The following is a 12,420-nucleotide window of genomic DNA, read 5'->3' as shown; positions in this document are numbered from 1 at the left end:
CGTTTTTGGCTAAATCCGATTTTATTTTCCAAGCTAGCAGTTTACCCACATCCTCACTATACTCAAAGTTGGCCATCTTGCTCACCTCCCACCTATGTCTCAGCCTTATATCCAATATCTGAGTGATCTGCGCCTTTTGCTCCTATATCTCTCTAGTGCATGTCTATCCTCTACAGGTAGACTTTGATCAAGCAGTTTCCTCTCCAAAAAGTCGATGTTGAGCTCTATTCCCTCAATCTCTCTCTTGTGTTCTTCTGAGCGGATATACTAATAAGCTTCCCTCTCATAAAAGTCTTGAACACATCCCAGGCCATATGCAAAGGAGCGGAACCTTCGTTTAATTCTATGAATTCCTCTGCCTCTTTCTTCAGTATGTCTGCTAAGACAGAGCTATCTAAAGTCTACCTCCCTGCCCATTGGACAGTTTGAACATCCAGAATAACTGCAGCGTGATCTGACAAGTGTGCAAGCACATGTTAAACACCTTGAATATCATTGCAAACTGCCTGGTCCACTAAAACATAATCTATACTGGATGACTGGCCGTATTTTGTGTTGTGGAAGGTGTACTTGCAATCCATACCTGCCCTTGTTCTCCAGATATCACATAAACCCTTGTGTTACATCATGTTTCTAATGTAAGATTGCATTTTAGAGAACGTATTAGCTCTAATATTGGCAGACCGGTCTAGTTTATTATTCATTACAATGTTAAAATCTACTGTCATGATGATTGAAGAAGTAAACTCTAGCAGGTTCAAACAAATCTTCTTTAAAGGCTCTATATCTTCCACATTGTAACCATAATATCCCACTAATGTATATCTACTATTGTCTAGTTGCAGATCGGCAATTACCCATCTACCCAACTTGTCCAATGGGCTCTCATTTATCCTTGCTGCGACTTGCTTCTTAATTAGAATAGCTGCCCCTTTAAAGTAACATGTCTGGTCAGTGCATACTACCTGTTGCACTCATTTCTGTTTTCCAAATAATTTCAAACACTCCTTTTTAGTCAGATGTTTCTCTTGTAGCACCATAATCTGGGCTATTGAGTCCTGTTGGTAGAGTAAATTTCTTGAACATCTACGTTTTATGTGGAGCATATTGACATTCCAGGACAGAATCTTCAGTGTTTTTAATTCCCACCCCCCAGTTTTTTGGGCCATTTGAAGATAGTGAGCCTATTTGATACTATTGTCTGGTGACCCGTCTGTGTTAAACCAGGCTCCTGAGGATTTTTTTTGTATGTTTCCCTCAATGCCCCATACCATGTGCTCTATATCCCTTGAACCCCCAGCTTCCCTCCCCTGGAGACCTTCCAATACTTTCTCATGGCCATACAGCCCTTGGGGTTCTTGCCATACAGAAAGATCCAGAGTAGAAAAAAAACAACCAAAAAAGGTTAACACAACCTATAACGGACTCTAAATTTACAGTGTGACGGAGTCTTTCCATAGCTACTCAATAAGGAAAATTATACCTCTTTATCATGACTATCAGTAATGCATGGGGTATCAAAACGTTGGCTAAGACCTAGCTCATCAAGGGTGTTCTTGACATATGACAGCCAGTAGATGGCTGTCATGTAGCTTAAATGTAGACATCCCCTATTAACTAATTTGAGAAACCCATCTCAGGAGAAGACCATATTTTGATCCAGCGTAAAATGGGTGTCAGGCGCACCCCATCCTCAAGGTAGCCTAGGCCCAGGAGTTGTTTTAGGAAGAGCTAAGAATTTATTTTCCGCTACCTGCAGGGAACCCAAGGTTGCATAACCACACACCTCTGCCCCATATGTGCTGAGGGAAAGGCATTTGCTCTTATATAATGTTAGCATCTCTTTAAGATGTTTGTAGCCTAGTAATTTGGCAAAGCTTAAAATTGCTTACCCGGAAGCCACCATCTTTTGTGATCTTTGGACGACTAACCGGTTCCAAGTCAGATTTGCATCCAACAAAATACGCAGATAGTTAAAATTTGAGTTTTGGTAATTAGGGGCACTCTGTAAAAACTTTTAGAACTAGTATTTCTTAGGCCACAGGTCAAGATAAACAACTTCTTTTGATTAATCTGTAAATGTAGGCCCCTCATAAAATTATTAAAACGGTCTAAAAAAGCCTGCAACCCATTCATGGTACGAGCAATAAGAACTGCATCGTCCACGTAAATAAGCATATGAACGAAGCGAGATCCTATTTTCAAGACATCTGGGGAGCAGGATAACAAAGATGAGTCTAGGACATTGATATAGAATAAAAATAGGAAGGGGCTAAGAAGCTTCCCTGTCTTACCCCTCGTGTAACCCTATTGGGGTGGATACAATCTCCAGTTTCAGTAAATCGTACCTTCATAAATGTGCCCCAATGGAGACGCTTTAAAAGATCCAGTAATGGCAAGTTGATGTCTGCTGCCTCCAACAGCTCCCATACTTCCCCCCTATATACTAACTTAGAGGCAAAGTATAGATCCATAAAGGCCATAAGAATGGCATCTCTCCCGGCTTGCTCAGTTGTGCGGAGTGATGGGAGGAACCCGTATTGTACATCAGAGAAAAAAGAATTGGTCTCAGCCCAAGCTTCCAATTTTGCTAAGATTACTTGCCTGAATATTTTGGCCAAAGAATCTAGTGGCGATATGGGGCGATAATTCGCGGGCAGATTCCGGTCTCCCTTTTTAAAAATTGGAATGGGTATTGATTGGCTCCACAAGTCAGGAGGTCCCTTCAAGATAATGACTCTGAAAACATTTGTCATTAAGGGGGTCGAAAAGGCAAGATTACATCTAAACATGTCAACTGGAACCCTATCCACAGAGCTGAGGATAGCTATAGACACGTCTGCCACAAAAATAGACTAACTTAGATGTGATTTAGCGAGTGAGGACCACCCCGCATGAGCTATATTAGAGCTTTTCTCTAGGGGAAACCATCCAGGGTCGAACATGTGTGAAAAATGGTCAACCCAGTCACGTTCTAAGATATGACAGTCAGTTTATGACCTCCCAGAAAGCTCCACTAACCCCTAATTTGGAGGACCTTTCTAAATCTTCCCAGGCTTTGAGTCTAATTTCTTTCTTCCTCTTCTTGATAGCTTGTTTATAATCTATTCTAACTGATTTAACAATGTCTGATATCCGTGGGATTGTGTACCTATTTTGAGAGCCTTCTGGCAGCAGTTCATTCTGAGTTAAACCATCTTCAGCCTTTTTGGACTTTTGAGCGATTTTCTCAGTTAGTATACAGGAGACCGATTGGCACATCACCATACACCTCTCAGAAATCGTAATTGGGGTGGCATCCTACGAGAGACGACATAAGATGTCCTCATAGTTATTGGTAATGACATCTGTAAAAAAAATTGTTAGAGACAGAGTGGAATTATTCCATGGATTGGGTTTAGGTGGGAGGTAGAGAGAAAGGTTAATAATAATCGAGTGCTCCTAGCTAAGGTGTGAGGCATGCACCTCGTGGCTCCTTTATTTAGTAAAAAAAAAAGATCCTCAGAAAGGAAGATAACACCTATCACGCTTCCCTTGCCTCTCCCTACATATGTGGGGGGATTAATAAAATTAGGCCTGTATGGGTCCGATGAGAAGGATAAGTTATGGGTGAGTACTAGCCTATTCAGGGCTTACCGTATTGTGTGCGTGAGAAATGGCCCTTGTTTGCACCCTTACCATCTGTGACGCCACAAAACGATTACCACTGTTGATGCATTCACTAATATTAAAATCTCCTGCCCACAAGAGAGACGCTTTATTCTTTCCATTGAGCTAAGGATGGGCAATGGCAGCTGCCAAATAGTCTACGATACCCAGTGGTTGGGCGGTAAAAAAATTGTAATAAAACATTTTCAGAATAATTTTAACTAAGTTCGATTAACTCAACCTTAACATCTGGTAACGTGGACTGGTGTACAAAACTTTAACACTCACTTCCCTGACAGCAGTTGAGAATAGGATGATTAGGCCCCCCTTCCAGCTACTGATGGACTGGCGGGTGAACAAAAAGATTTCAAACCCTCCACATGTACAATATTAATGACACAAGTTTCTTGACAATAAATTATATCAAAGTATGGTATGAAAAATGTTCAGTGCTTGTTACTTAATTTCTTTCGTATTCCTGCAATGTTCCATGATGAGAACCGAAAGGCCACAGGAGCATAGGTGCTAGTTGAACCCTGGACTGTGTCACAAGAGACTGAAAATAGGATGGAGAATCAGAAATTAATGTTGGCTGGCATGAAGTGCAAGGGGGTGGAAGGCCCGCCAAGTTGTAAAACTGCGACTGTCAATCAATATCGGATAAGCTTTGAAGAAGGACAGAGTCAAATTGTGGGGATCCCAGGGGAGGGGGAATGTCTACCCACCACACCGGGAGATTTAGCAAACAACAGTATCACAATTCCAGTAGACCCTAACAGATATCAGATTCTAGCAGAAATAGAATTGGGGGATGCAGACGCTAATACCGGAAAAAATGTTGGCGCGCTAGAAGGAGTACCTTTAAGCTAGTCTGCTGGGTGGGAAGCTACAAACGGATACCCAGGAGGGGCACCCCAACAACTTACAACCCCAACGAAAACAGTGGAATCAATGTTGCAGGCCCTGGTAGTTGAGGTTAGAGGTGGTTTTTCAACCTCTGAAACTAATCAACAAGGGATCTAAGGAGATTATGAAGGTCTGTCTCAAAAACCTGATGCTCTGGCGCAAAGGACCAGGTACTAAAGGACTCGGTATCAGAACAACAATCTGCTATGACACTGGAAAGAGAAGAGATAAGGGGTCTGAAACAAAGAAAAAGGGAATTCCTGGACAAGCTAGAGTCCTAGGAAAATAGAGCCAAAAAAGTAATTTAAGATTTGTAAATATACCAGAAGGGGTCGGAGGCTAGGATATAAAGTGTTTCATTATTACTTTGCTTAAGTATGGAGGAGTCTGGGAGGGGACAGAGGAAGTACAGTTGAGGGATAGTCAAAGAGCACATCGCAACCCTTTCAGAAAGCAGCCTAATAAGACTAAACCGAGTCGAATTCTGGTGAACTTTCTTACATAGTCAAAAACAGAAACGATTTTGGTTAGGGCATTGAAGGAGAAATCCCTAAAAGGAGATGGCTTCACTTTTGATATAATTCAATTGCATGAGGGTAGTCAATGTTTATTTTATTTTTGGTTCCAAAATAAAATTTTGCCATGGTGCAGAGTTCCACAAGGGTATGCAAAGAGCCCATCAATCTTTAATCAGATCTTGAAAAACGAATCTCAAGTCATATCAAATGCCCTATATTTCTGTTCTTGTACCGTATATCGACAACGTACTTGTGGCGTCAAATACACAAGAAGACTGTAAACAAGATACAATTGCTCTGCTAAATCATTTAGCTGACTACGGACACAAAGTGCCCCAAGCAAGTTGCAATACTTTTAAAAAGAAGTCCTACTCCTAGGACAATCCATTGAGAAAGGATCAAGGGAGGTATCACACAAGAGAATTATGGCTATTTTGAAAATGAATCCACCTAAAATGTAGAGAGAAGTCATAATGTTTTTGGGAATGGTGGGCTAGTATAGATAGTGGATACCTAACTTTTTCCTAATGGCCAAGCCTTTACTGAGACTGATGCACAGAGATGTGCCTGATCTACTTCCATGGGACAACGATTGATTAAATTCATTACTAGAGCTGAGAGAAACTCTCTCTCATGCCCCAACACTACTAATGCCTGATTACAGTAACATTTTCACTTTGTTTTGCTGTGAGAGGGAAGGCTGCACTCTCTCAGTGCTTACCCAATTGCATGGAGATTCTCGAAGACCTGTAGCATATTTCTCGACTACACTTGACCTTGTAGCCGCAGGACTGCCTGGCTGCCTTAAAGCGGTTGCAGTGCGTGGTGTCAGTATTGAGAGAAGTGAGAGTATATTCATGAGACATCCTCTTACGGTGCTGGCCCCACCCTCAGTAATGGTTTTTGCTTTCCTGCACCAAGACTCAATATATGACCAATAGCAGACGTTCAAAGAATTGATTCTTGCTGCTGAAAATGTAGTTCTAAAAAGATGTCAGACTCTTAATCTTGCTACATTTTTACCATTGCCAGATAATGGAATTGATGGGGAAGCGGTTGAGCATGACTGTCTTCATGTCACAATTTGTGCACCAAGGCAAGACCTGATATTAAGATAGGAGGGGGATCTGAAAGCAGCTTATGTTGTCTGCACAATTCAGGAATAGGTAGAAGCCTCCCGGCTTCGAGGTGTCACCTCTCCTCAAGTAGCAGAACTGGCTGCCTTTAACATGGAAGTAATATCTCTTGTACGTTTTTGTACCAATTTAGATTAGAGATCAGATATGGAGATATATTGACTTGGTTTACATCGAGGAAATAAGGGTTAAAACTGGAAGGTGTATTTCTTGTGAAATACAAATAACCTTAACTCGGGCATTAATTACTAATTATTTAAATACTGGTGATTAGAAAAGGTTAAGTAATTACAAAAGGTGTGAGGGACCATACAAAAGGCTTTGCAGTACTCCAAAAAAGGGTAAGGGAGAATATTATGAACGATTTGAAGACCAATTCTCTAACATATTTTGTTATACTTGTGATATTAAGTATTGAATGTCATAAAGGAACTAATTGGTGGCAGCAAAAGAGTGATATTAGTTCAATGGAAAGATAATATAATGTTTCAAATCATTGTTGATAGTGGCATTTTACAATAGCCAATGCATTCATAATTAATGAGATGTTATTCTGCTTTCTTATCTGTTTTTGTTCTCTGATCCTTCTTTATTTTTCTGAACAGCCCTGAAGAAGCGATTAGTGGAAAAACACGTGTTAGCTGTTATCCTGTTATCAATTATTCTTTATGAAGAATCATGGTTGTCATGTAGTAGTTTATATGAAGAATCATATTGAATCAAATATATATCTGTGACAATAAAAAGACATTTCTACGAAACAGTTACAGTTCAAGGACTTTATATTGTCTCTCGATAATCAGTTATATTTTGTGGTTGGTTACAGGGATACACAGTGTCACCTCCAGGACTGGATGAGGCCATGATTGACACTAGGCTAATGATGAGGAAGCATTGATACCATGTTCTCCAATACTCGCCTTGGGGCAGCAGAGGCACCAGCTTCTGGAATGTATTGGCATTGTCCATCCACCCATGGAGGCATAACACAGGGCGGCCCTCAACTGGGCCCCAGGTCTGGCAGGCAAGGTGGCCCCATGGTACTGGAATCTGTAACTTCATTGGTGCCCCTAAAATAGAAAACAGAGGAGCCAAGAGAAGTAGGAGTTATGAGAGAGTAACTATGCCCTGAGTCACAGCCAACTATGACTTGATGCACCGGCATTCACATCTTGAGCCACAGCCAGCCATATCATAAGCCAAACCCAACCATATTTGAAGACACAACCAGACATACCCTAAGCTGCACCCAACTACAAGTTGAGGTACAACCAGCCAAGGCCAGCCATATCCTGAGTTGCCGCCTCCCACGTTTCAGTTCTTGTGCTCCTCAACCACAGTGTTAGAAATGGGATTTTTGGTCGGCTAGGGCATGTGCCAAAGTTGGGCAGAAACCACCACTCTAGTCAGGATAAGGGAGTTACACTCCTAAAAAAACCCTGCTCACCCCTTTGGTAGCTTGGCACGAGCAGTCAGGCTTATCTTAAAGGCAGTGTGTAAAGCATTTGCACATAACCCACAGCAATACAGTGTAAGCACTACCAAAGGACACTACACCAGTTTAGAAAAATATCCAATATTTTTATATATTTAAGACAAGACCAAAAATGATAAAAATCCGCAATACAGTACTTAAAAATCTTCAATTATCAAAATATGCTTGAAAAATAGTTCCTTGATGTTGATAGCTCCGCCTGGGGCTATCACAGTGTCGTAAGCAAACAAATCCAAACAATTCTGGCTGACTGCGGCGTCGTGGGCCAGCTACGGGGGTCGGGAAGACCCGCAAACAGTACCTTTTAGAAATGCAGGGCATCGGCGACCTCTCATTGAGCTTCCGAAAGCACGGCGTCCACAGATGTCGGTTCTGGAGTCGTCAGGGCCCTTGAAGTCCCACGTGTTGCAGGTCAAACTCCCCTCAGTTGAAGTCAGGAGCGCTGGCGTCCGCAGGCGTCGGGTGCTGCGGTGCGAAGTGCAGCATTGCGGCGTGCGGTGCCCTCAGGTCGCGGTGCGAGCAGCGGCTCGGTAGCGGCGTCAGATGGCGTCATCGGTGAGACCAGGGTTGCGGTGCGAGGGGAAGGCGGTGCATGTCGCGGTGCTGGTAGGTCAAGGTGCAAGCAGCGGCAGCGGCGTGGCTGAAGTGCTGTCGTCAGCTGACGAACTGGATTCGATGGTGCTGGGATCAGTAGGCTAAGGCTGCGGTGCGGGATGAGGGCGGTGCGTCGTGTAACTTAACGAGCTGTTCCCTCTAACCACGGTGCAAGCAGCGGCGTATATTTCGGCGTAGAGCGTCGTCGTTGGGGATACCAAGGCAACATCGTGAAGCGAGGTGGTGTGGAGTGCGGTGCTGACAGGTCGCGGTGGCGGTGTCGGCAGGCAGCGTCGGTGAGACCAGGGTCGTGGTGCCCTCTGCGGTGCCTTCAGGACACGGAGTCAGCAGCGGTGTCCAGTTGCTTTTTCCTCAAAACACACAGTCCCTAGTGCTGAGGGCAGAAGAGCTTGAAGTCGTTGCTGTTCCTGAGACTTCTTGAACAGGGGTCAAGCTCTACCTCAAGCCCTTGATAAAACTCTCAAAAGTAGATTGCAGAAAGTTCAGTCCAGACCTTTCACTGCCCAAGACAGAAGCAGCCAACACAGCAAAGCACACAGCAAAGTGGTAGTTCCTCCTCACAGCTTCTCCAGCTCTTCATCTTGGCAGTCTTCTTGATCCAAAAGAGTTCTAAAAGTCAGGGGTCTGGGCCCCAATATTTATATCCCAAAATCCTTTTATTTCTTAGGCAGAGAGTGTCTGTGCCCAGCCAGAACCATTTCTGCCTTCTCTGGTGTGACTTCCTAGCAGGAGGTGGAGACGGCATGGTCAGAGACAGACCAGGCCCTTTGAGGTGCAAGGAAATCTCCTCCCCTTCCCCAATTGCAGCCCAGGTCTATTCAGCCCTCTCCTGACCCAACTAGACTATCTGGAGCCACTCCTACTCCCCAGCTTTCTGTCATCCAAAACCCAGACAGGCAATCCACATTCCAGCAGAGGCAAACGGGATGACTGAGCAAGAAAATACCTACTTTCTAAAAGTGGTATTTTCAAACACAGAATGTAAAAATCACCTTCACTAAAAGATGCATCTTTAGATTCTGAGTTCAGGCATACTAAACTTTATTTTCCTACCTAATTCCCTGGGCCAGTTATGTTTATAAGATGTTATAAACAAACTCCCCATTCTGTCCTATGGGGAACAGGTAGCATTGCAATAGTGAAAACAAAATTGGCCATAGTTCACTATCAGGACATGCCACACACACCAGGACATGTCCTACCTTTCACATACACTGCACCCGGTCCACAGGGGTACCCTGGGACTCCCATAGTGGTGGCTGACATGTAAGAAAAAGGAAGGTGAGGGACTGGCAAGTGTCTGCACTGGCCAAGTCAACATGGCAGTTACAAACTGCGCGCAGACTCCGCAATGGTGGGTCTGAGTTACCTTTACGGGCCGTTCGTGTGGGTGGCACAATGCCATGCTGCAGCCCACCAACGGCATTTTATTCACAGGCCCTGGCACATGCAGTGCACTTTACTACGGACTGACAATAAATCAAACAGGCCAATCATGGGAACACCAATCCATACCACATTTAACCACAGGAGCACTTGCACTTTACCACTGATTACCAGTGAGAAAAGTGTGCAGAAACACTAAGCCAGCACAAACAGAGTCAAAACTGGGAGGTCAGAAAGCAAATAAACTCAGGGGAAACACGCCAAAAGATGCCAAGTCTAACACACAGCAGCAAGCATCTAAATCCTTAGCAAAAGCCGATCACGCACAGAGCCAAAATCATATAGTGAAGCATAACCAGCCACATTAGACAACTGGTGGCTGTCTGATTTTGGAATTCTACCAATCCCTAGCAATACTGGTCAAAAACTTTGGCTTTTATCTTTATGGTGTGATGCTTTTACCTTTAAAACGCATGTAAACAAGGCAATGTCTGTCTGCTTTCTTTCTAGTCTGTACATTAGTGCCCAAAAAGTAATATGATTGCAAAACTGCAAATAATACAGAATACTGCGGTTCACATGATTTTTAGCTTACACAGACAGGGGTATGTTACATCCTAAAGGCGCCAGTTGCATTGGCTTACAATTCATTTTTTGTAAACAGATTTTTATTCATTTGTGATAAAACAAATAAAAGCATCCCATACACCACATTGTAACTGCGTACTAGTTTCATTGTACATCATAATATAGGTACACATAATCATCTCAGGATGTCCCTCCTCAAACAGTCAGTAGTCTTGCTCTTGAGCAAGGAAATAATGGTTCAATTTAGTTCTGAGGCAGCCCTCTGTTCTTAGTTACGTAGTGCTTAGTGAAGCGCCCTATTAGGCATGGCTCACCTCGAGGTTCTGCTCCTCAACTAATACCCAACAAATATCCCCCCTCTTCCCTCTGAACATCCACCCACCCCACCCCCCAGGCATGTTGCTAAATCATCAAATTCTCTGTATATTAATGCTGGTCAGTCCAACAGTGCGCCGTATGCTCTTTTCCGGTCATTGCACTCCCATGGTGGGGTTATGCAGAATATGTATTCCACTGGACAACCCGATTTTGCGGTCAGCAGGCAGGATCGCCTAGTGAATCAAGAGTTCAGTCTCCTGCATCGGGGATTTCTCCGTCAGGGTTTACAGCATCAACGTCAGTCGGTGTTTCAGTAACTCTACTAATGCCACCCATGTTCTCGCTGCCTCCAATATCTTTTCGGTCCCAGTTCTTTGGGTAATTTGCAGTCAGACGGTCCCTTCGCAGTCTGCCCACTTCACAAGCTCCCTTGTCCATTTTGGCTTACAATTCATGAAAGAATTCTATGTAAGACATATCTAACAGGCTGAGCTGCAGCCATATCTGGCCCCAACTATCAATTAACGAAAAATGTCTAGGATACGTTCCAAGCTAACCTCTTAGTTTGGCTTCTAGTCATAATTTGGTAATTCCACATTATAGAACAGAAAAATAGGTAGATGTGTGTCAAATAGTGTTCAGGGGCCAGAGGAAAAGCAGGGGATCCTGGGTCTCAACCACAGTGGTTGAGGTAGTTTGCCTTTAATGTCCCAGAGTCTGTCCTACAATGGCTCTGCAAACTGGGCCAAGTACAACCGATTCCACACTTGACTCTGAGTAGCCGGCATGGGTAGAATATACAGGCTTCTCAGTAAGGTAGTGTGGGAGTGCTCGATCTACGCACTCAAGAATCACACATCAGGAAATGATTGCCAAATCAAGTGCTTTACTTTCAAGAAGAAAATTACTTTAATGCACATTAGAACTAAATATTACACACGGATATACACATGATGCAATGTTAGGGTACTGATGCTAGAGCAAGTTGGTGTGTTTCCATGCTATGGCTCTCCATTTTTCTGTTTGTTCCAGGTGGTTACCTCACTTGGACAATATGTAGTGAAATTAGCCTCAAGTGGATATTACTTGTTACACTCTTGGAAAAGCTCCTCGTCTTTGGCCGTAGTCACTGTTTCTAACCCTACAAGTTTTTGAGTTTTTGGATTGGGCTGGCATCTCAGCAGCTTTCCTGTTCTTCTCCAACTCAGTCACTCTCCCTTTTCTGAGGCTTAGCGAGGCCTGCAGTTCCTCTTGACCTCCTTTGTGGTCAGGTCTGACGCTTATCTAGACTGTTTATGACTGCCTAGGGGAGGGCTGGTTCATGGCTGGTCCAATGGTTCATGGTGCAGCCCAGCCCGGGCAGTTCAGGTCTGGATCGGTGTGGCCACACATATGCCTGCTTCTGTCAGTGGGTAAGGCATTCAGTATGTCTTACCAGGTGAATAGAAGACTGCTGCTCTAATCATGGCACAGTCTTAGGTTAAACCGCTGTTCACGACGCTACTTCACTAGTCCTCCATAGCAGCTGAGATCACACTGCATGATACACTTCACACACATCAGCTAATTCCAAGCCGCATCTTCATCAATGTATACACAGCAGCTCTGGTCCTGTCACAACTTCAAACTTTGGCCAGAACCGCTCAGAAAATGCAATAATATCAAATTTCCGCACAGTGGCGCAGGACACGCTGCACTTTACGATACCTAACTGGAATCACTAGGGACCATTTGGGACCTGCTGACACCAGGCTATGCAGATCACTCTCTGTAGTCCTCTGCTTCTACAGATCCAATGCACCAGAGTCAC

At 43.8% G+C, this 12,420-nt stretch overlaps 1 protein-coding gene across 1 annotated transcript in view; it reads right to left on the bottom strand.

Moving 5' to 3' along the window:
* The window catches only part of SERHL2 (serine hydrolase like 2), a 155,863-nt gene that overhangs the window by 123,278 nt on the left and 20,165 nt on the right, over window positions 1-12,420 (bottom strand). The window contains exon 2 of the mRNA XM_085601148.1: window positions 7,129-7,278. Coding sequence (XP_085457274.1) covers window positions 7,129-7,270 — 142 coding nt within the window. The 5' untranslated portion in view covers window positions 7,271-7,278. The remainder of the gene's footprint in view (window positions 1-7,128; window positions 7,279-12,420) is intronic.

Source organism: Triturus cristatus, chromosome 4_2 (genome assembly GCF_964204655.1).
Source record: "Triturus cristatus chromosome 4_2, aTriCri1.1, whole genome shotgun sequence".
Lineage (NCBI taxonomy): Eukaryota > Metazoa > Chordata > Amphibia > Caudata > Salamandridae > Triturus > Triturus cristatus.
The sequence above is the reverse complement of the archived record's forward strand: the minus strand, read 5'-3'. Positions and strand labels throughout refer to the sequence as shown.